The following is a 23,943-nucleotide window of genomic DNA, read 5'->3' as shown; positions in this document are numbered from 1 at the left end:
TCTGTCAGGAAGCGAGCCCCATCCCTGGAAGGACTGAAGCCTGGGAAAACCATGGCGGCTGCAGCCAGGACCCCTGTGAGGACAGGAGCCTACGCTGCATCCTCTCAAGTCCAGCAGGGGTCCAGGGGGCTACAAGGTCGAGACCCAGACTTGGCACAGACCTCATTCTTCATTCCGAATCATGACAGAAATAGAGCAGCTCCGCACGCCTGCCCCAGCCCCACCCCCACCCCCACCCCAGGCCCCATTGGGGGTACAGTTGGTAGCACTGAGTGAATGACGTGTTTGTTTGCCTTCCAACTTATGGGAAGCTTCTGAGTTGTCTCAAGTTTTTTCCTAAAATAACATTTTTCTCTATTCTTAAAAACAAACAAAAAAGATAATCTCATTTTATATAGTATGCCGTCAGCCAGGGATCAGAATGTCCACAACCCTTGAGGGTTGCATAGCAACTGGTTTTCAATTGATTTTTTTTGAGAAGTCACCAAAGCTACTGAACTGTTCTCACTTTAAATATTTCCTACGATGATGGAAATCAAAGCAGATGGAAACCAGAGACAAGGGACAGTCAGACTAGAACAACATGTTCCTTGTCATGAAAGACCAGGTCAAGACAAAGTGTGGAACAGTCATAGGAATTTTTCAGCTTTGGAGAGGAAAGATACAAGAAATTCTGAATCTCTCAGTGGAAAGGCAGAGAAGAGAGTTCTGGGGGTGAGGGCTGAGCACACCAAGAACCACGGGGTGGGTGTCCAAGGCTCAGAGACACCATCCCCTAAGCTGCCGTGGGCCCACTCTGGACCTCTGCTTCTCCACCTGTGTGAGGGGCGATGTTGGGGTTGCAGAGTACTCCTGAGGTAGCCCCCTGGTCTCCCCAGGTCTGGGTCCAGCCAGCCCCTGGTCATCCCAGCCCCCTGGTAAGCCAGACCTGCCAGGGTCCAGAGCAGCGGCTGAACGTGGGAAAGTCTGTGCTAAGACTCCTCTGCTTGGCTTTCTCTGGGAATAGGCTGCCAGCCTCTGGGGGGAGGGGTTTCTACAACATGCCCTGATGACCTGGAGGTGCCTGTCAGCATGAGAGCCAAGCTCCTCGGGCTGGAGCTGCAGGGAGAAGACTTCGAACCTTAGGAGCCCACGCTGCCCCCAGCAGAGGGACGCAGTCTGAATTCTGGCCATGTTGATTCTTGCGGAACGTCCCACAAGTTATTTACCATCACTGAGCCTCAGTGTCCCCAGTAAGATGAACACATACTAACAATGACAGAAGTAAGGAGTGGGTTCATGTGAGTTATTGTCTGCAGAGCCCCCTTAGGGTCAAGCCCTGTGTCACCTCTCAGGTGACGTCACTCTCTTCCCCATCACAGCAGCTCTCTGTGGTAGTCACCTCATCACACCCACCTGACAGTGAGGACTCTGGCTCCCAGAGGCCAGCGGCCTGCCAGGGTCAACCAGTAGCATCCGGTAGCCACTTTGCCCTGGGAAGGAAGGCCAAACATACCAGAAAGGGAGAGTGAGCTTCAGGCTACTGCCCCTGCTGCCCTCCTCCATGGTGGTGGTCCCCAGGAGGGCAGCTTTGCTGCTGCCATGGCAATAGGGATGCTAATGGCCTCTAGTGAGAAGAGGCTGGAATGCTACTTCACATGCTGCAGTGCACAGGACGGCCTCCCACAGAGAAGCCCCCGGCCCTAGTGTCAGCAGGCAGAGGTGGAGCGGTGTGCTCTGCCCTCCTGGACCCAGCAGCCCTGCCCTTTCATAGGCCTGGGCTCTGCCCACGTTGTCTTGTTGCCTGAATGTTTGGGTGGATGGTACTGAACCTGGGACCAGGGCAGTTGAAAGACTGACAGACTGAAGCCAATGCTCTAAGACATGATCCCCCAATGCTTTCAGTCAGCCCCTGTGGGTGCACACTCCCCCCAGGACTGGAGTCATAGCTAAATCTCCACGTTCATTGTCATGACAGTGACAGGACAAGAACAGTTGTAAGTGTGGACCATGATGTTCAGAAGCTGCACCTGTTACCTGCCAGTGCTGTGGGTAAGCTGCTGGACTAGCTTAAGGATTTGCAGGCAAAGCCAGCTGTGTCCTGGAGCAGCTGGGGGTGGCAGCTGCAGGTGTCTCAGACTCCTAGACAGGAGGTCATAAATAATTCAGCTCATTCAAGAACAAACAATAGAAGTGTCAGAGAGCAGTGATTGCAACAGAACGTTTGGGGCAGTTCTTAATTGATTTATTCATTGTGGGACCCCAGAGATTGTCTTCAGTCTCCCCAAAGCCCCCACTACTGATGCCCACCAGGCTCAGAGCTGCAGCCCCAGCCTGCCCAGACCTGGCCCCGCTGTTCTTAGACAGCAGCGCCACCTTGTGGCAGACTGGGGCTGCCCGGCCTTTCCTGTGGCCCACCCTACCCCTTTCTAGCAGTTCAGTTATTTCAGTGGTCTGAGATGTTGCTCCTCACCCACAACAGGATAACGGCAGCACCTGTATCTCAGGCCAGTTGTACGGAGTCCAACGTCGGGTTTAGGACCCATAGCTCTCAGGGAAAACCTCCCTGCTCATGAGAGGGGGCATCCTTTTTCGCATTTCCACCCTTTCTTACCAGTCTCTATGTGGCTTCTTCTGTAACTCCTTGGTTATAATATTCCTCTTCATTTAGTCCTTTTTTTTTAAAGTGAGAGGAGGGGAGATAGAATCCCACATGTGCCCCAACGGGGATCCACCCAGCAACCCCCATCTGGGGCCAATGCTGGAATTAACCAAGCTCTCCTCAGCACCCGAGGCTGACACTTGAACCAGTCGAGCCACTGGCTGCAGGAGAAGAGGAGAGAGAAAGGAGAGAGGGAAAGGAGGAAAAGCAGATGGTCGCTTCTCCCGTGTGCCCTGACCAGGGATTGAACCTGGGATGTCCACATGCTGACTGACGCTGCATCCACTGAGACAACTGGCCAGCGCCCTCTGAGTTGATTTTTCAGGATGATTGTTCTTAAATTTAGTTGTAACTCCGGTTTGGTCCTGGGAGGAGGCGATTGGAACGTCTTCCTACTCTGTCGCCATCTTGGATATCTCCAGGAATCTCTGAGGTTCTTCTGGTTCAGGAAGAGGCACTGCTCACGTGCTGTGATAGCTGGCACAGAGGAGGAAGCGGGGAAGTTCAGGAGTCTCAGCTGCAAGTGACAGTAACACAACTCAAGGCAGCTTCCACAAGGAGGAATCACCTGACACACATTAATGAGCCACGTCACTGAGCAGGCAACCTCCAAGGTGGCCCGGTGACCTCGCCTCTTGGCATGCAAGTCGCTTGCCTCAAGTGTGGGCAGAACCCAGATTCAAGTGTAAACAGACTGTGGCTTCTGTCTCAGATGGCCACACTGTCCTGTCTCTAGGATCGCTCGTACGAGGGGAAAGGCCCGTGCGGGGCCCTCATCCAGGGGCCCACGAGGCACTGAGTCCCGCCAGCAGCTGGGACAGTGCACTGGGCATCAGGACTCCACGGGGGGACCTGCGATGAGGCCACCGCCTTTGTCTTCAGCTGTCCTGCAGCCTTGTGACAGATCTCGAGCCAGAAACACCTATCTCATGCCTGACTCTTAGAAACAACAAATAATGAATGTTTGGGGGGGGGGTAGACATTTTATCATCACTTGCTATGTAGTAATGCAGGGGTCCCCAAACTACGGCCCGCGGGCCACATGCGGCCCCCTGAGGCCATTTATCCGGCCCCCACCGCACTTCTGGAAGGTGCACCTGTTTCATTGGTGGTCAGTGAGAGGAGCATAGTTCCCATTAAAATACTGGTCAGTTTGTTGATTTAAATTTACTTGTTCTTTATTTTAAATATTGTATTTGTTCCCATTTTGTTTTTTTACTTAAAAATAAGATATGTGCAGTGTGCATAGGGATTTGTTCATAGTTTTTTTATACTCTGGCCCTCCAACGGTGTGAGGGACAGAGAACTGGCCCCCTGTGTAAAAAGTTTGAGGACCCCTGTAGTAATGGATAACAAACGAACTTGGGTGAGCCAGGCATTCATGTGAGCACACCAGCCTATCTCCAGCCTAGAGCCCTGCTTGGCTCTGTGTTGATGTCTTCCTCTGGTGGGGTCTCCTCCCATGGTGGGAGGGGACCAGCCACTCCATGCTCACAGTCTCACACCTTTCCTTCCAGCTCCATGGTACACTCTGGTTGGTGTTACCTGAACCATAGGGTGCCAGGAAGATGCCGAGCCGAGGCTAGCCAGGCCTGAGCCCCACCCTCAGCCTATGACCAGACCCAGATTAGCAGAGGGCTGGCCTGCAGCTATCAGAGCAAAGGCTGAGGTGACTGCATCCTCCAGCATTGGTGGAGACCAGACTAAAATAGTTTCAACACGTGGAACTTAGAACCCTGAGGGCAGGAGAGGCCACCATGGAGAATAAACTGACATTTAGGCTGGAGACATAGCCCTGGAGGCAACAAAAACCCCTTTTTCCTCTGGAAGGGGTCTAGCAACGCTGCTAAGCAGCATGCCAAGCCTGGCGAAGCAGGAGTGGCTCTTCTGGCTCTGCAGGCAGCTTGGGGGAGGTGCTCAGCATTGGCCTTCATTCTTGTTACCAAACTCAGGGGGTTCACCGCTTGAGGTTCTCCACTAAAGAAGAAGACATGGTTGGTTGTCTCAAGGTAGTTTTATTTACTTTGCAGCAAGTAAAAGAGACAGGAGATTCATAGCCAAAGCTCTGTCTCCCCAAAGACAGGCTTAGCCATGGCTTATATACACTGTTTGGTCAACTACGTGTTGATTTTTTTCCTTGCAGTTGGTTACATTTGTCCACATTCATCCTGTTTACAGCTGGTCTGAAAAATACTGTGCTACATTTTAACATTTAGCAAGAATGACATTCAGAAATAACATTTAGAACTACTCAGACCTTGAGATCCTTGTCCTTATCAAACATGATCTGATCTGGATTTGGGCTGGCAATCTTACATTTCACAGAGTACAATTACAAAACTCCCGAACTCTAATAACAAATTCAGTCCACCCACATTCGGTCCGTCCTTCAGATCCCTGACCTCTCGGGTTTTTCTGGGGGCAGCTCCCACCTGCCAGGGACTTGGGCTGAACCGCAGGGCTCTGGCTTGAATATGCTGCAAATCCACTGTCCTTCTTGGGCCCCCTGTGTGAGCCGGAGCCAGTGAGATGGTGCAGCAGAGACAACATTCACCTTCCAACAGTTTACAACAAAGGTTTCTGTCCTGTCCACACTGCGTGTTCCATGTGAGGTAGCAGAGAACTCATCTCGTAGGGCCAAGGTGATAGAGCAGCCACCATCTCAACCTTGCCGGTCCACATGCCAGAGAGGAGAAACTTCTGGAAGGTTTGATGGGAACAAGGATGCTCTGACCTGGAAGAGACACATCACCCTTGTCACAGCTCACTGGTCAGAGCTAGTCCCATGCTCCCTTCCGTCAGGAGGGGGCCAGCCAGTGCCTCGCCCCCCCCCCTTCCCCAGCTTCCTCTCCCCCTCTGTGTCAGTGGCCAGTAGGTCTTGTTCACCAGCTCTCTCACTCCAGTCTGAATTACTTCATTAGGACCCACTATATCTTTTTATAACAGTCTCACCTCCCAGGCACAGCTGTCCATCTGTTTGTGGGACCTGGGAACTGTGTCAGCGACTATCCTCGAAGTCACTGACTGGGATAACACAAGATACTCCCAGTAATGACCAGACCCTCCCTGGCCTTGAACTGCTGTTCTCTCTTCTGTGAAATGCTCTGGCTGACCAAAAATACCCTATACCTTATCTGCATGTGGAGAGAGGTTTGGCTATGCTGGGTGGACATATTTATGCAAGAAGAGAAGCAGAACGCCTGCACACGTCCACGAGGAATGCATATCTCTGCAGCAAATGAGAGGAAACAAAAAAGAGGGAAAGTGCATGCCCAGGACTCTTAGCCTGGAGGGGGGCTCTGCAGTGACAAGAGTGTGTGGTGAAGCAGGACAGAAGTGCCCGGTGTGAGGACTGAGAAAGCCACGCGTGCCACCTGCAGCAGCCTCCCCCCTGAGGCTGTGCCACGCGCTTCACTGGGGAGGGGACTGAATGCAGACTAGTTTAGGGCTCTGCCTTCTCTCTGTGTGACCGGGTAATATTACTGGACCAGCCCAGCCTCATTGTTCCTTCTCTCGGGGTGCCTGTGACGCCTGGATGGCAACACCAGGGTGCAGTGCGTGGCCAGCCTTAGCCATCAGGCCTGTGTCACCCCATGAATAGTGTGGGGCTGCCCTTATCCGTGGCTCCGGGCCTGTTCCTCGTGGGGCTCCTGTGCTGTGTCTGCTGTGGTTTCTTCCCTCTACTGGGTCATTTTCGGTAGATGTCTTCAAGCACAGTAAAAACATAGTGTTCTCTCCCCTTCCGTGGGCTAGCACACCACACCGGAACTTTTTTCCCCTCTCCCTGGACGCTGCCCAGGCCCCTGCCTACACTGTGAGCTCTGCGGGGTGAAGTGTACGTGGCATTTGCCTCCTGTCCGGGTCTTGCACAGTTCCTTCCAGGAACTTCCACAGTGCCTGCTGGAGTCCTGGGAATGCTGAAAGTGGGGTGGGCTGAGGGACTGAGGGCTTTGCTGACCTCCGAGCTTTGCTTCCCACATCTCACCTGGAAACTGTGCAGTGACTCCGTGTGGAAAACCAGCAGGGAGCCAAGAATGGAGCCAAGTGGAGAGCAGGTACTGAGAAGACTGGGCAGGAACCATTGTACTACCAGGGCCAGGTCCTCTCATGGACAAGGCCTGTCAACACCGCGGCCCGATCAAACCCATCTAGTTCCCAGGACACTCAGCTCCCTTCTGTCTCTGCTCCCCTGCAGTCCACTAACCTTATCGAGATCGGGAACCCCTCTCAGAGCCTGGAGAACGTCTGCCGCTGGGCCTACCTCCAGCAGAAGCCAGACACAGGCCACGATGAATACCACGATCATGCCATCTTCCTCACACGGCAGGACTTTGGGCCTTCGGGCATGCAAGGTGAGCCTTGGTGATGAAAGTGTTCAGACAGGAGGGAGGTTGAGCATGAGCTCCTGGCCCTTCGAGGATCCCGGAAGCCTTGGCTGAGCAAGGAAGGATGTCAGGGCAGGGAGGCCGTGCTGCCTCCACCAGTAGAAGCGTGGGTCAGTGTGAGTGATCCCTGGTTCGCAGAAACCGCCAGGGCCTCTGCCATTTCTCCTCGGGAAACCAAACCCCTCAGGGCACAGTGAAGGCAGAGGGGGTGAGGTGGGCAGAATCTGGGACTGGCAACCCACACACCAGGTAGGGTCTGAGGTTGAGTTTCAGAGCTGTTGGTTGCCCCCAGTTCTTTAAAAACAAATATGAATAAAATTCAACCATTAAAATTTTAGAGATTTTACTTAAAAATTTAAACTATGTAAAGCTGGCAGATCTAAAGGAAGGAATCAACAAGTCTAAAATCATAGTCACAGCCCTAGCCAGTTGGGTCAGTCTTAGAGTGTGGCCTGGTATGTGGATGTCCCAGGTTCAGTTCCTGATCAGGGCACACAGAAGTGCCCATCTGCTTCTCCATCCCTCCTCCTCTCGCTTCTCTCTCTCTCTCTTTCTTGCTCTCTCTCTTCCCCTCCTGCAGCCATGGCTTGATTGCAGCGAGTTAGCCCTGGGCACTAAAGACAGCTCTGTGGCCTCTGCCTCAGGCACTAAGAAGAGTTTGATTGCTGAGTAACAGAGCAATGCCCCAGGTGGGCAGAGCATCGCCCCCTAGTGGGCTTGCCAGGTGGATCCTGATTAGGAGCACATGTGAGAGTCTGTCTCTCTGCCTCCCTGCCTCTCACTTAATAAAAATAAATAAATACTTTTTTAAAAAAAAATCTCAAAATGCAGAGCAGAAACTAAGGAGGATACAGATCTCTCTGTTTATTCTGAGGGCGGCATGGCTGGATGGCAGTGCTCATATGGAAGAGTCTAAGACCAGCACATTTTTTCCCTTCCTCTCAACCCCTGTGTTTGAGCAAACTACCTTGGGGTCTCCCCATGGGGCCTGAGAGGTGTGAGGCTGGGTCACAGTTCTGAGATTGGGGCCCTGGCTCTGCAGGCTCCTCAGACCCACGCCCCTGCCAGCAGCAGAGGCCCCACTGTGGCACAGGCAGCTCTGTGGGCACTTCTTTGCCTTGCCCAGGGCTGGGAGCAGGCCCCATTCTCCGGTTTTGCTGTTTTATGTGGGGGTCTCAGCCTCTGGCCTCCCACCCCTCCCCTCTCTGTCAGTGGGCATGCAATTGGTTCTCTAGGCTTTCCTGCAATTTCTGAAGAAACACAGAGACCAGGTTCAACCCAGCAGGGCACAATCTTCCCCCTCAGTCCCCTGCAGGCCTTCCCGCCCTCCTAGCTCCTCAGCCTGGCCCTTGTTCCTGTCGGCTACCATTTCTCAGGGCCACACAGTGTCACTGGACTGGCAAAATGCACTGCATCTCCTCACTGTTATCTGTGAATTGAGTGGGTCCTTCAAAGCCACTTACTGGGTACAGATAGCTGGAGGGTCACTGTGTAGCTGTGTCAGGGAGATGTGCCCTACTGTGTCACAACCCCTACTCACTCCCCACCCTCCCTCTCTGGGAGCACCTTCCCTCAGACCCCTGGAGGAAGGAGCCCTTCAGTACAAATGTGGCTCACGATCTTCTCAGCCAGAACGCAGGGTTAGCTGGGCAAGGGCTCTGTGGGCCTGTCGTCTGTGGCAGGGCAATGTGGCGTGTTGGCATTCGTTGCCTGGCTCTGCCCTGGATCAGCTGTGGCACCACCCTTGCTGCAGCCCCTTGTGCCCTATGGAAGTGGATCTGGCAGGTCACTCAACCAGGTGGGAAGGTGGGAGGTGGCGTGAAAGAGAGTGGGAGAGTGCCAGAGTCTCCCCGGTGAGACCTGGGCTTAGGGGAGGGAAGGGCAGAATTGAGTCTGCTGCCCATGGAGGAGTCTTCTGAGCTGTGAACAGCCTGGAACAGCTGACTCTGCCATTTATCCTTGGGAGGGCAGGGTCACTGGGAGCTGGACCCACCCTTTGTCTCCTCCCAGGCTATGCTCCTGTCACCGGGATGTGCCACCCTGTCCGCAGTTGTACCCTGAACCATGAGGATGGCTTCTCCTCGGCATTTGTGGTGGCCCACGAGACTGGCCATGTGTAAGTGGCCTCGCCGTCCTTGCTGTCTGTGGAAGGGGGACACTTAAGGGGCCCCACCCCTCTGAGCCCTGAGAGAGACACACTCTATATGAAAAGCACTAAGATGTGATGGCCTGTCTACCCAGTGCTGCACAGGGCAGGCCCAAGGTCCACTTTCTATTGAGGAAACATATCAAAGAAAGGGCTGGTGGGTGCTGGGGGCCTTCCGTGGATAACCCCATTTTACAGATGAATGACTGAGGCTCTGCGGGAGGCTGACCCCAGCCAGAATGAATAGAGAGTCAGAGGTGGGATGTGCATGCCCAGGCACCACCTGAATCTCAGGGCTGGGTGGACGCTAATGGGACACCTCCCGGGGCCACTGGGCCTGTGCAGGGAGTGTCGAGAGAGGGCGCCCGGAGAGCTGGGCCATGCAGCCTCTGCCCCCACTGCATTCTCACTCCAAGTGCACTGAGGGGCATGTTGCTGGATGCCAGCTCCCCAGGGTGCCCCTGGCTGTAAGACCTAGCTTGTGGAAGCTCAGTATCACTTGACTCAAGGCAGACTGGAACAGTGAAAGGCCAGCATTTGGCTGAGGTGGAGCTGACAGATCGTTGCAGCCAAACGAGGATCTAGTGAGGCTGCCTTGGCGTCCCCAACAGGCTCGGCATGGAACACGACGGGCAAGGCAACCGCTGTGGTGATGAGGTGCGGCTGGGCAGCATCATGGCACCCCTGGTGCAGGCAGCCTTCCACCGCTTCCACTGGTCCCGCTGCAGCCAGCAGGAGCTGAGCCGCTACCTGCAGTGAGTACCACTCCATTTCCCCCAAGGACGCCCCGAAGCCCTGGGCTCCACTGTAAGAGGGTATGTGTCCAGTGTGCCCGGGCCCAGCACAAGCCTCCAGACCTTGGGTCCTCTGGTTCGAGGCACAGGGGAGGGAAGAGAGTGAGAACAATACAGGTCAGTGTGGGGGAATTCCACTATTGGGGACACCTTTAATGGATACTTGGGATCTGGGCAAACCAGGCCCTGGGTAGTTTATACCAAGAAACAGAGATGCAGCTGGGACACTGAGGCAGCACAGCTAAGCTGAGGTGTGCAGACAGGCCCACCACCACAGCTCCAGAAGTGAGGGTGCACAGCTGCCTCAGTCTGGCTGGCCATTCCGGCTGAAGGCAGCTGGCAGTGCCCACGTGTCCCCTCACAGCTCCTACGACTGCCTGCGGGATGACCCCTTTGCCCACGACTGGCCGGCCCTGCCCCAGCTTCCCGGGCTGCACTACTCCATGAACGAGCAGTGCCGCTTCGACTTCGGCCTGGGCTACATGATGTGCACCGCGGTGAGTGTCGCAGCCCCGCCTGGGGCCGCCTCTCCCTCCACATCCATCACCCCCAGTACCAACAATCCGTGCAGACTTGGTCCTGGGAAGTGAGCACACAGCTGACAAAGGCTGTGGCCTGGGGTCAGCAAACGATGCTGAGGGCTGGTGAATCCTGTGTGGTCTACCGAGTTCAGGAAGACTTCCCCAGGGAGGAGTGAGGTGTGAAGGCCGAGTGGGAGGACAGGGCATTCCAGAAGGCAGGAATCATATGTGCAAAGACCCCAAGGTGTGCAGCCTAGCATGCAGAGGCCAGTTGCTCCCTAGGGTTGGCTGCCAGGACAGGTCAGCATCGACACTGGTCATCAAAACTGAGTGTACCTGCTGGTCAAGGCCCACCAGGTGTGAGGCAGCATGGCCAGAGCATTAATGCCTGTCAGTGTCTGACTCAGTGCTTATCTCCCCTCCATGTAGGAAGTAAGCAATGTATTCCTATTTTTACAGAAGAGGCAATTGAGACCCAGAGAGGTTAGGTAAGCTGTCTAAGACCAGACAGCGAGCAGGTGGTGGAGCTGGGTACTGGTAAGGCGGTTTAACCTCTTGCATGATGGCTTAAGAATGTGGTGGGCAATGGGGAGCTCTGGAAAGGTTTGAAGAGACGAGTGGCATGGCCAAGACTCAGGGATGTTCTGGTGGAAGGGCTATCAGGATAAGAAGCAGAAAGGGGGAACTGTGAGGTACCGAGGACAGAGGACAAGGCTGGAGCAAGGGCAGGGCCTGCTGGAGCAGAGAGGAGGGCTTCAGGAGAGAGTCCAGAAGTGAAGTCTATAGTAGGGAAGCGGGGGATGTCCTCAGGGCCCTGTAGTGACAGTTCCTGGGCCAGAGAGACAGCCATCCAGCCCTCATGCCAGGCTCACTGGCTCCCAGTTCTACCCAGGCTCCATGGGGGTGTAGCCTACAAGGGTGGGAGGCTGGGGAGGCCCAGTAGCCCACAAGAACTTGAATTAGCAGCTGTACACTCAAGGTTCTCATGGCCTCAGACTTGCATGGAGCTCAGGGCATCCGCCGGCTGCACAGGCCTGTCCCAGGCAGCCTGGCTGCACTGTTGTCCAGGAGGACTCTGGGGAATGGGGTCCCCACAGCAGGGAGTGCCCTGAACCAGCGTCCGGTGTTCTCTTCCAGTTCCGGACCTTCGACCCCTGCAAGCAGCTGTGGTGCAGTCACCCCGACAACCCCTACTTTTGCAAGACCAAGAAGGGGCCCCCCCTGGATGGGACCATGTGTGCACCTGGCAAGGTGAGTCAGGGCGGAGGGCAAACCCCATACCACGCTCAGATCTCCGGGGACAGTCTCTTCACAGCCTGTGTGGTAGGGCAGGCCTCCTCCTGCCTCCTTTCTGACAGCTCCACAGTCACGTCCCAGCTTCTGCCCCCCTGCCTCCACATACTGTTGTCTGTCAGAGACAGCCCAGCATCCTATTTGAGGAGCAGTTTTGGGGTTGCCACAGCCTTCAGCACCCCCTGCACACTGTGGGAAACTGGGTTACCTCACCTTGAGTCCGGCATTGAGATCTGGTGGCTGCTGGGTCCCCAGGTCCAGCATCAGGCTTAGCCTCTCCATCTCTGAGACCTCTCAGTCTGCCTCCTAGGAGGAGGACTTGTCCCTCAAGGTCATTCGGTAGTTGCCTACCATCACCTGCCATCCTCCCAGGTCCACTTCCCACCTCCAGCAAATGGGCAGAAAGATGGGCTTCTCCCTCCCAGTATTTTCTCTCCTGACTCCAGACCTGATTCTCATTGCCTTAGGTTAAACCTCCACTACTCAGCCAGTCACTTGCTGGGGGCTGGCTTACATGGAGGAGCCTAAGCCTGGGTTCCAGCCCGCCAGGGCTCAGCCCACTGAAGTCGTGGCACCTGCACCTGCCCATGGGGAAGGGGCGTGTACTCCCTCACAGGACCCCCAGCTCAGGCCTGGCAAGTGCTCCCATCTGGGCCTGAGGTTTCTCCAGGTGGATCTTAAATTCTGCTTAATTGTTTTTTTGCCCACGTTGGAGCTTCTTAAAGCTATAGATTCCTGTGCCCACCACTGCAGAGTTTGGCAATACAGTCAGTAATTGTTTTTGTCATTTTTTAAATTATAGTGAAATTCAGATAACAAAATATGCTATCTTAACCACTTTAAATTGTACAGTCGGTCATGTTACATCACCCCTGCTTAGTTCCAGAGCTTGTTCATCCTCCCAGAAGGAGATCCCATTAAGCAGTGGCTCTCCGGTCCCTTCCCCCTCCAGCCCCTGGCAACTGCTAACACACTCTCAGTCTCTGCGGATCTGCCTATTCTGGAATTTCATATAACTGGAACCATGTCATATGTGGCCTTCTGTATCTGGCTTCTTTTGGGCTGACTGCTATCTCACTGTCTGGATGGACCACGTCGTGTTGGTCTGTTTGTCCATCCATGGGCATTTGGGTTTCCTCCACCTTTTGGTATTTGTGAGTGTGCTGCTGTGAATACTCACGAGTATGTTTCGTTTGAAGACCTGGGCACTGGTACATTTGAGAGGTGCCCAGGTGATTTGGCCGTGCCCCAGACTTAATGAACTAGAGGTGGGACATTGTTAGTGACACACCAAGGACCTAGTAATACCAGTACTAACCACATAGCCCTCTTCCCGACAGGAGCTCAACAAAGGGACCAGGGCCCTCAAGAATTTGCCGTAACTTCCACGGGGGGCTCAGCACACTCTGAGCTGGAGGATGACACTGGTTCAGCATGGCTTCCCACCCCAGGCCACCCTCCCAGTCCACACTGGGCAGACAGGTGCACAGAGCCAGAGGCAGGGCCTGCACGGGAGTGCTTGCCTGGGGGGCTTGGCCTTCACCGACAGGCACCTGGCTCTGGGGGAATGTGGGTCAGAGAATGCCTGCAATGCCAGCTGGTTGGCCCCCTCCTCATGTGGGGGTTGGTCTGGTGAGGAAAATGGGCGGCGGTGGGGCAAAAAGCCCCCACACAGAAACCACTGGCCCAGCCATGGCCCTTCACTGTTTTCTGTGGTAGGACCCTTTGGTAATCTAGCCCAATGAACAAAATTACCATTTTTTATTTTACAAAAACAGAGCTGTGCTGGTGGAGGGAGCAGAGCTGGAGCTGAGCTCAACCTGCCACAGTTCACAAGAGCATAGGTTGAAGACTGACCTAAACCAGGGACTGTTGGGGTAGAGTCGGGGTCAGGGTGCAGAGGGAGAGAGGGCCAATCAGAATCCTCCACCTGGGTGCATTTGTAAGTTTTAATAAAGGTATCATTATATTTAATAAAGGTATTTATTATTGCAGTATAATTTTATATTTGGAAGTTAGTCATTCCTTGCCTCCTCTTTCCTGCAAGAAAAGGCCAAGGTCAAGGAGAGAGGGGAGTGGGGAGGGAGCAGGGGGTGAAGTCTTGCCAGGTTAGAGAAATAACAGATCACCTTAGGTGTGCTGAGCTCAGCTGTTCCTCTCTGTCCCTCTTTGACCCCCCCCCCTTCCCTCAGGCCCTCAGCAGGGGTTGCCCAGTACTCAGGCTCTGGTGGCAGCCTGGCTTCTTCACTGCCCACACCCACAGCGGGCCATCCACAGCACATCCTGCGTCCTCAGCCTCCCCGGCACGCAGCGCCTCGCTCACACAGTTCTGTGTGTGCACCGTTTCCAAAACAGACACTGTGCCTGCTCTCTCTGCAGAGACGGTCCAGAGAGAAGCAACAGAGAAGGATGAGACTTTAGTGTCATAGCTCACTCACTGTCTGCCGGAGCATTTGCATGCCAGGGGCTCAGAACCATGTACTGGGGCGAGATGAGGCCAGGAGAGTCAGGTGTTCAGGCACCAGGGCCAGTCGGTGTGCAGCTTTCTCATGGAATGGAGTCGGGGGTGGGCAGATGTGGATAAGAAGGGAGAGAGGAACATGTTGCCCTTGAACAAAGAAGCAGGCAGTGGACTGAGGATTAGGCTGAGGAAGCTGCACGTCCCCGAGGTCCATCTCCATCCATCCTTTGTCCGTTCATTCCCACACTCACACCATGTGTTAGCCTGCTCCACCTGTGGGAGTCGGCCATCATCATGAAGAGGTAGCGATAAAGTGGTGGTGAGGACGTGGATGGGGAGTGGCCTCTCAGGGAGCTCAGTAGGGCTCCTGTCCAGTGACCCCAGCTGAGGCTGGAGAGAGGAGAGCAGTGAAGGCAGCACTCCAGGCAAAGTAGGATGTTGGGGTGAGTCCGTGCTGAGCGGGAGCCTGCTGACGAGAGGAGTGTGGTGTTGGAAATCAGCGTGTTCATGGAAAACATCAGGTAGCGTAAAGCCATCAGGAGATGATTGCCATTGAAAAGGGAGTTTGTTCCTCCCAGATCTCAAAAGGAGGGTCCCACCCTCACCTTTTACCATACAACAGTGGGGGGGGGGCATACCAGAAAGCAGCAGGGCGGGTCAGAAGGATGGGGGAATTGTGGTTTCCACAGGAAGAAACAGTGGAAGCCGAGGCTGGCTGTGCGGACTAGGATTTGGTAGAGTGGATAATTTCAGTGGGCACTGGGGCATAGGGGCGCCCAGTGCTCTGCCGCTTGTCTCTGCATGATAAGGGCAGGGGATCCAGAGTGTGAGAGCCTGTGAAGGAGGTGGTTGAAATGGAGGCTCTGGATGAGGTGGTTTGTGTATGAAAGGTATGCTCTCAGGTGAGTTTATCTCCAAGAATTGGCTAGCCCTGGGAGGGCCAGTCCCCACAGAGTCAACATGGCCCCAGATGTCATAGTGTCTGAATCCAGAAAGTAAAAGACCTGGTTAGCACAGTGGCTCCCCAAGAGGCTGGGTAATGGTGGGAAAGAGGGAAGGACTAACCGAACAAGGTGCTTCCTGTGGCGGCTTCAGTCTGCTCTGTCCAGAGTGCTGGAGCCCGGGCTCAGACCTGCTCTCCAACCGGCAGGCCCTGTGGCCACGCAGCCTGTGTTCATATGCTCCGGAGGCAGGGTCAGGCCAAGCACAGAGGGTCCTCCCAAGTGGCTGTGCCCCCATTTCCAACAGCAGAGCTGAGTGGCAGCAACAGATCATATAGCTTGCCATGTCTGAAGTAGTTACTCTCTGGCCCTCATAGAAAAAGTTTGCTGAGGAATGACTGAGCTATCTTTCGAATCTCTCCATGGACAACAGTACTACAAAGTTATTGTCACATGAAGAGCGAATGGAAGAGTATGCAGTCAGAATTGTAGGAAAACTTGTGTTAGTCAATTAATTTGAAAATAATCATTCTTCTCAGTTTTTGGTTGTTTGTGGTATGGGTCAGTTTCTAAATTTTTTGTGTGTGATGTATTTTCCTATTCTAATTCAATATATCACTTTATACCTGATTTGGTATTTATAATTTTGCAATCTTCTTCTTTAAATAGGCCCCTAAATTGAGTAAGCTTTCTCCCCATGGGAGGAAGTGTGATCAGATTCAAGTTGTGGAGTCATGTTCCATGCTTGCCAGTGTTCTCACTGTATCCGTGAGTCAGCATACCACCTGATGTATGGAAATAGAATTCTATATTTTCTTTAAATTTTTTTTTGTACTTAAACAAGCAGATGTTATATGTCTCTAGGACCCCTGGCTTGATGAACTGCTTGTATTTTTTGGAGTGTGCCCTGGGTGGGCATGCTATTGGCTTCACCTTGCAGACATGGCGTGGGGTAGCCAGCTGGGCAGAGTACGCTGGACATGGCATTGAGGGGAGTGGGAGGCCAGGGCAGGGGTGTGGGGAGTGGTGGGCCAGCGCCTCACTAGGCCTCCCAAAGGGCTTGGAGTGTCTAGGAGAGAGTAAGCCCACCTCTCTCTGTTGTCCAGGGCCAGGTGGGCCTCATGGGCTTTGCAGGTTGAAGGGAGGGCAAGGGGCATGGGTCAAGGGAATGACCTCTGTCTTTCAGCACTGCTTTAAAGGACACTGCATCTGGCTGACACCTGACATCCTCAAGCGGGATGGGAACTGGGGCGCCTGGAGTCCATTCGGCTCCTGCTCACGTACCTGTGGCACTGGTGTTAAGTTCAGGACCCGCCAGTGTGACAACCCGCAGTAAGTCAGCCTGATGTTTTCCAGCCCTCCTGAGTGGCAGCTGCAATCCCTGAAGCCCCTCCCTACCCTGCAAGGCCCCAGTGGCTGCATGTCAATCTGGAGAGGGTGTGAGGGCCAGCAGCCCTGTTCACGCCTCACCTCACCTGGGAGGAATCTGAGACTCAAGGAGGAAAGGCTCATGGCTCAGGTCACACAACCTGCTGGAGATCCGGAAACCTGACCCCTTAACTGGCTGGCCTGGGGCCATACCCCACGGGGCCTGCACCCTCCTCTAGACACTGGCTTACTCTCCCTTCTTGGTCAAGGGCATCAAGAGCAGAAGGTAGAACAGAGACTAGGAATGCAGTGAGGCAAGGGGCAGGGTCAGCAGCATGCTGCCTTAACCCAGCTGCCCAGGGGAGAGACAGCCTGGAGAGGCTGCCTTGTGCCCATAGGACCCCCATTTGCAACATGCTCCCCCCGACCCCGTTTCCCAGGCATGAGGCCTATTGTTCTGTTCTCTCTAGCTCCTCCCCATCCCTCTCATTCCCCCACACACACCTTATAAATGTCTTTCTGTTCTGTGCCCCTTCCTTGGCCCACAGACATTTCCTTATTCACACCCAGGCCACTTCTCCTGCCTCAACTCCTAGCCTGCGCCTCCCTCAGGTCAGTGCCCATGGAGAGGGAAGGTGTGGAGCCAGAGTGCCTGGGCCCAGGACTGCTGCAGCCCATGTGACTCGGGGTAGGTCACTGGGCCTCTTGGGCCTCCGGCAGCCTGCCCATGAAGTCACTGTGAGTGTATGTACGCAATGTAAAGACAGCCTGGCATGCAGGGAAGTGCCCACAGATGTCAGCTCACTGGTCTTCCATCTGTCTGCCATTAGCAGCCCGGCTGCCAGTAGATATGTAGTCTTTGTCTGTCTTTCTTTCTTTCTTTCTTTCTTTCTTTCTTTCTTTCTTTCTTTCTTTCTTTCTTTCTTTTCTTTCTTTTCTTTCTTTTCTTTCTTTCCTTCTTTCACCTGTCCAGAGTTTTAAAGATTTTGCTTTGCATAAAAATGTTAAAAATCTAGGCCCTGGCTGATTGGCTCAGTGGTAGAGCGTCAGCCTGGCGTGCAGGAGTCCGGGGTTCGATTCCCAGCCAGGGCACACAGGAGAAGCACCCATCTGCTTCTCCACCCCTCCCCCTCTCCTTCCTCTCTGTCTCTCTCTTCCCCTCCCGCAGCCAAGGCTCCACTGGAGCAGGGTTGGCCCAGGCACTGAGTATGGCTCTATGGCCTCTGCCTCGGGCGCTAGAATGGCTCTGGTTGCAGCAGAGCAATGCCCCAGATGGGCAGAGCATCGCCCCCTGGTGGGCATGCCGGGTGGATCCCGGTCGGGCGCATGCGGGAGTCTGTCTGACTGCCTCCCCGTTTCCAACTTCGGAAAAATACAAAAAAATAAAAAATAAAATAAAAATGTTAAAAATCTGGTATTTCACCTAAAGAAAACAAGTTTCTAGCCTCTAACTTGGGTACCTAGCAGTACCAGGCCCACATAGAGGCTGGTGAGCAACTCAGGCTGCCCCTCCAGCCATCCTCACTCACCTCCTCCACCCACCTGGACCCCTAGATATTTGGGGTGGGGCTCTAGACCCTAACTCTCCATCTCGGGCTCCTCACCCTTCTTCAGGCCCTGCTGTGGTCTCACCAGAAATGGTGCAGGACTCAGTGCCTATGCATGTTTCTGGAGGAGCAGGTGTTTATCCTCACATCAACTTCTTAGAGCAGTCTGTGATCCTAACATTTCAGCCCCGTGGGTCCCAGACACCCAGCAGACTGGCTGGGCTCTGCCTTGTGGCAGCTTCCCTGCTCTGCTCAGCCGGATGCTGCATGGCCTCTAGCCAGGCCCGGAAGGGAGCCAGAGGCGCTCAGCAGTAACCGCTCCGGGGAGAGGGGGCAAGTCCACATTGGCCAAGAAGGAACTGGTGTCTACCACTCCAGCCATGGCAGGGCCCACACTTCACGGTCACCTGCGCCTGCGGATAGCCACCGCAGCTCCTGCTGGAGCCCTCCCCTCTCACTTCCACCTGCCTCTTGCCTGAGGTTTCAGGCTGCTTGCTGTCTAGGCCAAGAGCAGAGACAGGAAGGGGGCTCAAAGTGTCCTGCTCCCTAACTCCCCTGAAGCACCTCTGGGCTGCTTGCCTCAGGATGAGATTGACCAGACAGAAAGTTAGAACCACAGAGGCCACAGGGTACTAGGCAAGGACTGTGGGATTCTCACCCTGTGGCATTTGCCAGGCGTGCAGCAAGCATTCAACAGATGTGATTAGTCTCAGCTGCCCTTTCACATGCTGATGGGGTAACTCAGGTCCAGAATGCAGTCGGGAGAGCAAGTCCTGACTTCCCACCCTCTGCTGGCATCCAGGCCCTGACTCCTCCTGCCCGATGCTGGGCTCTAGGGCTCCTGTGGATGCACCCCTAGCCTGGCTCTGGGGGAGCTCATGTAGGCTCAGAGTGGAGAGGAGGCGCATGCCCTGTTGCTCCTCACCTGCACACTCTCAGGATTTTACCCCTCTGGCTTGCCTAGCCTCCTCAGGTGGCAGCAGGGGACAGAGGCAGCAACAATGGAAGCAGAGATGTTACTACTGACTCCATCTGTTGATGAAAGCCATCAGTCCTGGAGCTAGCCCAGCCCCACCGGTGCCAGAATTCCCTGCCCTATATTCGTGGGAGACACATGCAGCTGCACAAAGCATTTCTGAGGTCACAGGCTCTGCAAAACCTTTGTCAGCAACACAGGTGACCCCACAGCCATCCCTTTTATTCGTTGTCCAGGTGATAGCCGCTGGACCTCATCCTGTCCATTTTAGTTATTACTCCCTGTGCTAAGTCTACAATTCTTCCAATGACACTGGCATAGGCGTGAAGAATCCCACACAGATCCTAGCAGGACACTGCTTGCAGGATTGAGCTCCCACTGTGTTCATCACTGCTCACAGTCTTCTGACCACAAAACTGCAAACAATCACGTCTCCAGCTCTTCACTTGCTTTCCCCCAACCCAAATTCTCCACCTCACTATGTTTTGGAGTTATCATGGATTTCCATTCCAATCAGTATGCCCCCTGCTGGCCAGCGGGTCCAGCCACAGCTGCCCCCAGGATTGCACCACTTCCCTGGGCTCCTCACCCCTGCACCCAGAGCTGTCCCCCTTCCCTGGTGACACCCTTATTGGCATTGTCATTGGTCTAGGGTCCCATCGACAACCCTGGTGTCAATCTCCTTTCTTGAGTTGTCCTTTCTTTCAGTCTCCCATCATACACTGAGGCTTCTTGGTTCTTCTTCCACAAATGCCCCTGACCATCATTCCTATGGACTCTCTGGAGAACACAGCACCAGAGGACACATGTGAGGGCCTCCTAGAGGCAGCTCCTCTCTTGTCTGCTCTCCTGAGCTGCACAGCCATTACCACTTCCTGTTGTATGCAGAGCATGACCAGCTCACTCCTCAGGTGGGACGCCAGGTGTTGTTTGGCTTTGCCACACCTGGCAGATGGCAACACAGTGGTCCTCAGCTCCCCCAGGTGCTGGCCTGCCGCATCCCATCCCCCACCTAGCAGGTACACCTGCTGGCCCACAGCCAGGCCGTTTCTGGGGGGCCAGTGTTTTGTGGATTGTTCTGCATGAAGTGAGGGAATTACAGAAACAGTGCCTCAATCCTCCGATGTTGAAGAAGGAGGGCGGAGTATCCACTGTAACCCCACACTTGGGAAGAACCCGTGCTGCAGAATTCTGCTCTTTCGGAACTTCTCTTTGAGTTCTCACCCTGTGTCAGGCACAGACCCAGACTCCGATGCCAGGGAGACACCACGGGGCCCTGAAGGAGGATTTCCAACCATCTATATTTGATGCTCTGGGGCCTGGAGAGCTAAGGGACTACCCTGGTCCTGTGGCCAGGACAGGGCAGGGCTGGGTCCCCTCAGTCAGCAGAGCTGTCTGACACCTGAGACTCAGCGATCCCCCCAAATCCCACAAGCAGCACCCTGCGTGCTGACATCCTGGTGGCACCAAGCCGCAAGTGCTCTCCTTTCTCCTCCAGCCCAGCCAACGGGGGCCGCACCTGCGCAGGCCTTGCCTACGATTTCCAGCTCTGCAACGCCCAAGACTGCCCTGACTCCCTGGCCGACTTCCGTGAGGAGCAGTGCCGACAGTGGGACCTGTACTTTGAGCATGGCGATGCCCAGCACCACTGGCTGCCCCACGAGCACCGGGATGGTGAGGCGGGCAGGGCAAGGCTCAGGACAGGGCGAGGTGAGGCAGTGGGGCTCTGCGTTTTATGTCCTGCTGAGCTGCCTGAGCTCAGCTGCCAGGCACGGAGCTGCAGAAGAGCGCACCCTGGTGGCTGCCAGGGCCACTGCGGGCTGAGGCTGGGGCTCAAGGCAGGACTGCAGTCCCAGAGGAGCCGGACACTGGGCCTGGCCGAGGATGCAGGAGAGAGGGCCGGGAGACTCAGCGAGTGCCAGGCTCTGCTGCCTCCATCCGGTGGATGGGCTGGAGTTGTGCTATGAAGCCCATTCGGGGATGGTGGTGGGGACGGAGCTGAATGGACTGCCAAGGAACCAGGCTAGCTCTAGCTTTCCTGTCCTTCAGTCAGGACCTGGTTTCCAGCATCAGAAAACATAATTTGACCTACTTTACGTGTTAAAAAGGCATTTATTGGCACCTAGAAACTGAGGAGTCTGGTAGTTTCAGGCATGATAGTCTCTGTCTTCAATTTGGGTGCCCCTCTCTCATGATGGGAGGGGCACAGTCTTGTTCCTCCCAGGCTGCAGCGTGGGCCTGCTGTCTCCATCACCCTGTGTGTGTTCCCCCAGTGGAACACTCAGCAGGGAGGGGTTACAGCACCTACAGTACCCCCTTGGAGGCAGGCTGCAGTCTTGTGGGCAGAGTAGGTAGCCCTTAAATAATGACCTTGTGTTTTAGTGACCTCTGAGAAGAGATGATGTCAGGACCCAAGACCGAATCGGGAGCATCTAGCTTTATTTGAGGTTCCAGAGAAGGGTGACTGAGGGGGTCTTTAGGGGAGAGCTGGCAGATAGCCAGTCGCCTTTGCCTGGGTGTCAGCACCGTGGGGGTCTGATACCTGCTCTGCTCCAACACCAGCCTGGCTCCACTGGGGAAGCTCTTCCTAAGTCCAGCATCCAGGGTCAAAGGCCCCAAGACAGAGAACAAGTGTGGTTGCAGTCTCCTGGCTCCACTTCTTCTCCTGCCCCAGGGCAGGTGCATTGGTAGGGGTGGCAAATCCTAAGAAGACCCTTGTAGGAAATTCTCTTGAGTGGAGGAAGGAAGGAAGGTGAGCAGAGCAACCTGCATTTCTCCCCAACACCCACTTCTTCCCTTCCAGCCAAGGAGAGGTGCCACCTCTACTGCAAGTCCAAGGAGACCGGGGAGGTGGTGTCCATGAAGCGCATGGTGCATGACGGGACACGCTGCTCCTACAAGGATGCCTTCAGCCTCTGTGTGCGAGGGGACTGCAGGGTGAGTACCCTGACACCAGTGTGGGAGGCCCAGGCTTGCAGCTTCCGGGGGTTTCTGAGAACTCATGCAGGATGTTAGGAACAGCACCGAATGTCGGCCTGCCACTCCCCAATGCAAGAGGCGCTTAGCTCTGAGTATGCCTCGGAACACCACAGGGAGCTTGAGGCTCCTCCTGAGAGATTCTGATTCCTAAGTCGAGCTGGGGCCCAGAAGCATGACTGCTACAAGCTCCCCAGGTGATTTCAACACACACAGCCCTCGGGTGACCCCTTCAGAGCACTGCCACTCCATTGGGTGGCCCACCATGGGTCTTGTTGGTTTGACTCCAGAAATGCCTGCTGTGTTTTCTGTTGTTATTATTATGTCTTTGACTGAAGGGTAACCCCACCACACAGTCACAACATGAACACAAATTTGCCTCCCACCAGATTGCCTAGAAACACCGGAAGCCTCTGTAGATTGTGAGGACAAGTCTGAGCACAGGTGTCATGAAGGCTGAGCTCCTCAGGAGTCTCCGGCACAGAGCCTGTCAGAGTGCAGGCTGCCCAGGAGGAGGGAGAAGCTGGCTGCACAGGGAGGTGGGTGCAGGGCAACTGAGACCACTCAGGGCTTCTCTCCATTCATGTAGGACTATACCCTGCAGAGAAAAAGGCTCCTCTAAGACACAGGGGGCCTGGGTAGGAGGAACTGGCTCAGCCTGACCCTTGCACAGAGGCCAGGCCCCATGGTCTGCTCCAAATCCTCAGAGACAAAAACAACACTGTTTCCTCTGTACCTGTGGGGTCTTGATTCATGGAGATGACAATAAGGACACAAAGAGGCCAGTGCCACTGAGAGGAGGATTTATTACATTTCTTGAGAGAAAGTCATGTCATGTCATGTCTTGTAAAGCCATGGTGGGGAAGCACCAGAGCTGGTCGCGAGGCAGAAAGGAGCTGGCAAAGCCGGTACCAGAGCTTTCACTGGGGTTTCTGTGGGGAAGGCCAAGTAGGGCAAGGGAGACAGTGTAGGACTGGCCAGTGTGAATAACTCCTTCAGGCTTCAGCTACAGGGCTTCTGTCTAGTTGCCTGCTGCCTGGCCCTAAGACAATTTTGGAGCAGAGGAAATACTATTCTGATGTGTGAAAGAAAGCAGGTGGCTAGGGACTGGCTGGTTTGCATCATAAAGGCATACTCCCAGACTAGCCTAGTGCCATCATTTCTAAAAACTGGCTAATCCTGGGACATAATAAGACAAAGAAAAAAAATTTTTTAATATGACTGATGCAGTAAGCATAGGGAACGTTACGTAGTAGAAGAAGCTTTAAATGGCAACTAAGAAATGGTTGCAACATAACAGAGAAGTCAGAGTACTAATTTTTTATCTGAGCAGCAGTAGCTAGCTTCTCTCCTGACATTGACAATTAAAGAAGAGATTGAGCCTTACCAGGTGTTGGCGCAGTGGATAGAGCATCAGACTGGGATGCAGAAAACCCAGGTTCGAAACCCCAAGGTTACTGGCTTGAGTGAGGGCTCACCAGCTTGAGCACGGGGTCACTGGCTTGAGCATGGGATCATAAACATGACCCCATGGTCACTAGCTTGAGCCCAAAGATCGCTTGCTTGAAGCCCAAGGGCTGGCTTGAGCAAGGGGTCATGGGCTCTTCTGGAGTCCCCCGGTCAAGGCATGTATAAGAAAGCAAATCAGTGAACAACTAAGGTGCTGTAATGAAGAATTGATGCTTCTCATCCCTCTCCTTCCTGTCTGTCTGTCTCTATCTGTCCCTCTCTCCATCTCTCTCTCTGTCTCTCTCGCTAAAAAAAATAAAATAAGATAAAGAAGAGGTTAAGAATTCTCTTAATGAATGGCGATTTTGAATGGTAACAACAAAGATGATGGTTTTTACATAATCAGAACAAACATATATTTACATTAAGGCATGCGCACATTGCA

General features: G+C 54.3%; 1 protein-coding gene across 2 annotated transcripts in view; it reads left to right on the top strand.

The window, feature by feature from the left end:
- The window catches only part of ADAMTS2 (ADAM metallopeptidase with thrombospondin type 1 motif 2), a 220,750-nt gene that overhangs the window by 167,118 nt on the left and 29,689 nt on the right, over positions 1 to 23,943 (top strand). Inside the window, exons 6-13 of one of the 2 annotated variants that reach the window (XM_066352718.1) lie at positions 6,837 to 6,993; positions 9,037 to 9,142; positions 9,784 to 9,927; positions 10,331 to 10,463; positions 11,625 to 11,738; positions 16,369 to 16,514; positions 20,572 to 20,747; positions 21,877 to 22,010. In XM_066352718.1, coding sequence (XP_066208815.1) covers positions 6,837 to 6,993; positions 9,037 to 9,142; positions 9,784 to 9,927; positions 10,331 to 10,463; positions 11,625 to 11,738; positions 16,369 to 16,514; positions 20,572 to 20,747; positions 21,877 to 22,010 — 1,110 coding nt within the window. Of the gene's footprint in view, positions 1 to 6,836; positions 6,994 to 9,036; positions 9,143 to 9,783; positions 9,928 to 10,309; positions 10,464 to 11,624; positions 11,739 to 16,368; positions 16,515 to 20,571; positions 20,748 to 21,876; positions 22,011 to 23,943 lie in introns of both variants that reach the window. The other variant, XM_066352712.1, reaches the window with a different exon arrangement.

The sequence above is a fragment of the Saccopteryx leptura genome, chromosome 1, assembly GCF_036850995.1.
Source record: "Saccopteryx leptura isolate mSacLep1 chromosome 1, mSacLep1_pri_phased_curated, whole genome shotgun sequence".
In the NCBI taxonomy this organism is placed as follows: domain Eukaryota; kingdom Metazoa; phylum Chordata; class Mammalia; order Chiroptera; family Emballonuridae; genus Saccopteryx; species Saccopteryx leptura.
The sequence above is the reverse complement of the archived record's forward strand: the minus strand, read 5'-3'. Positions and strand labels throughout refer to the sequence as shown.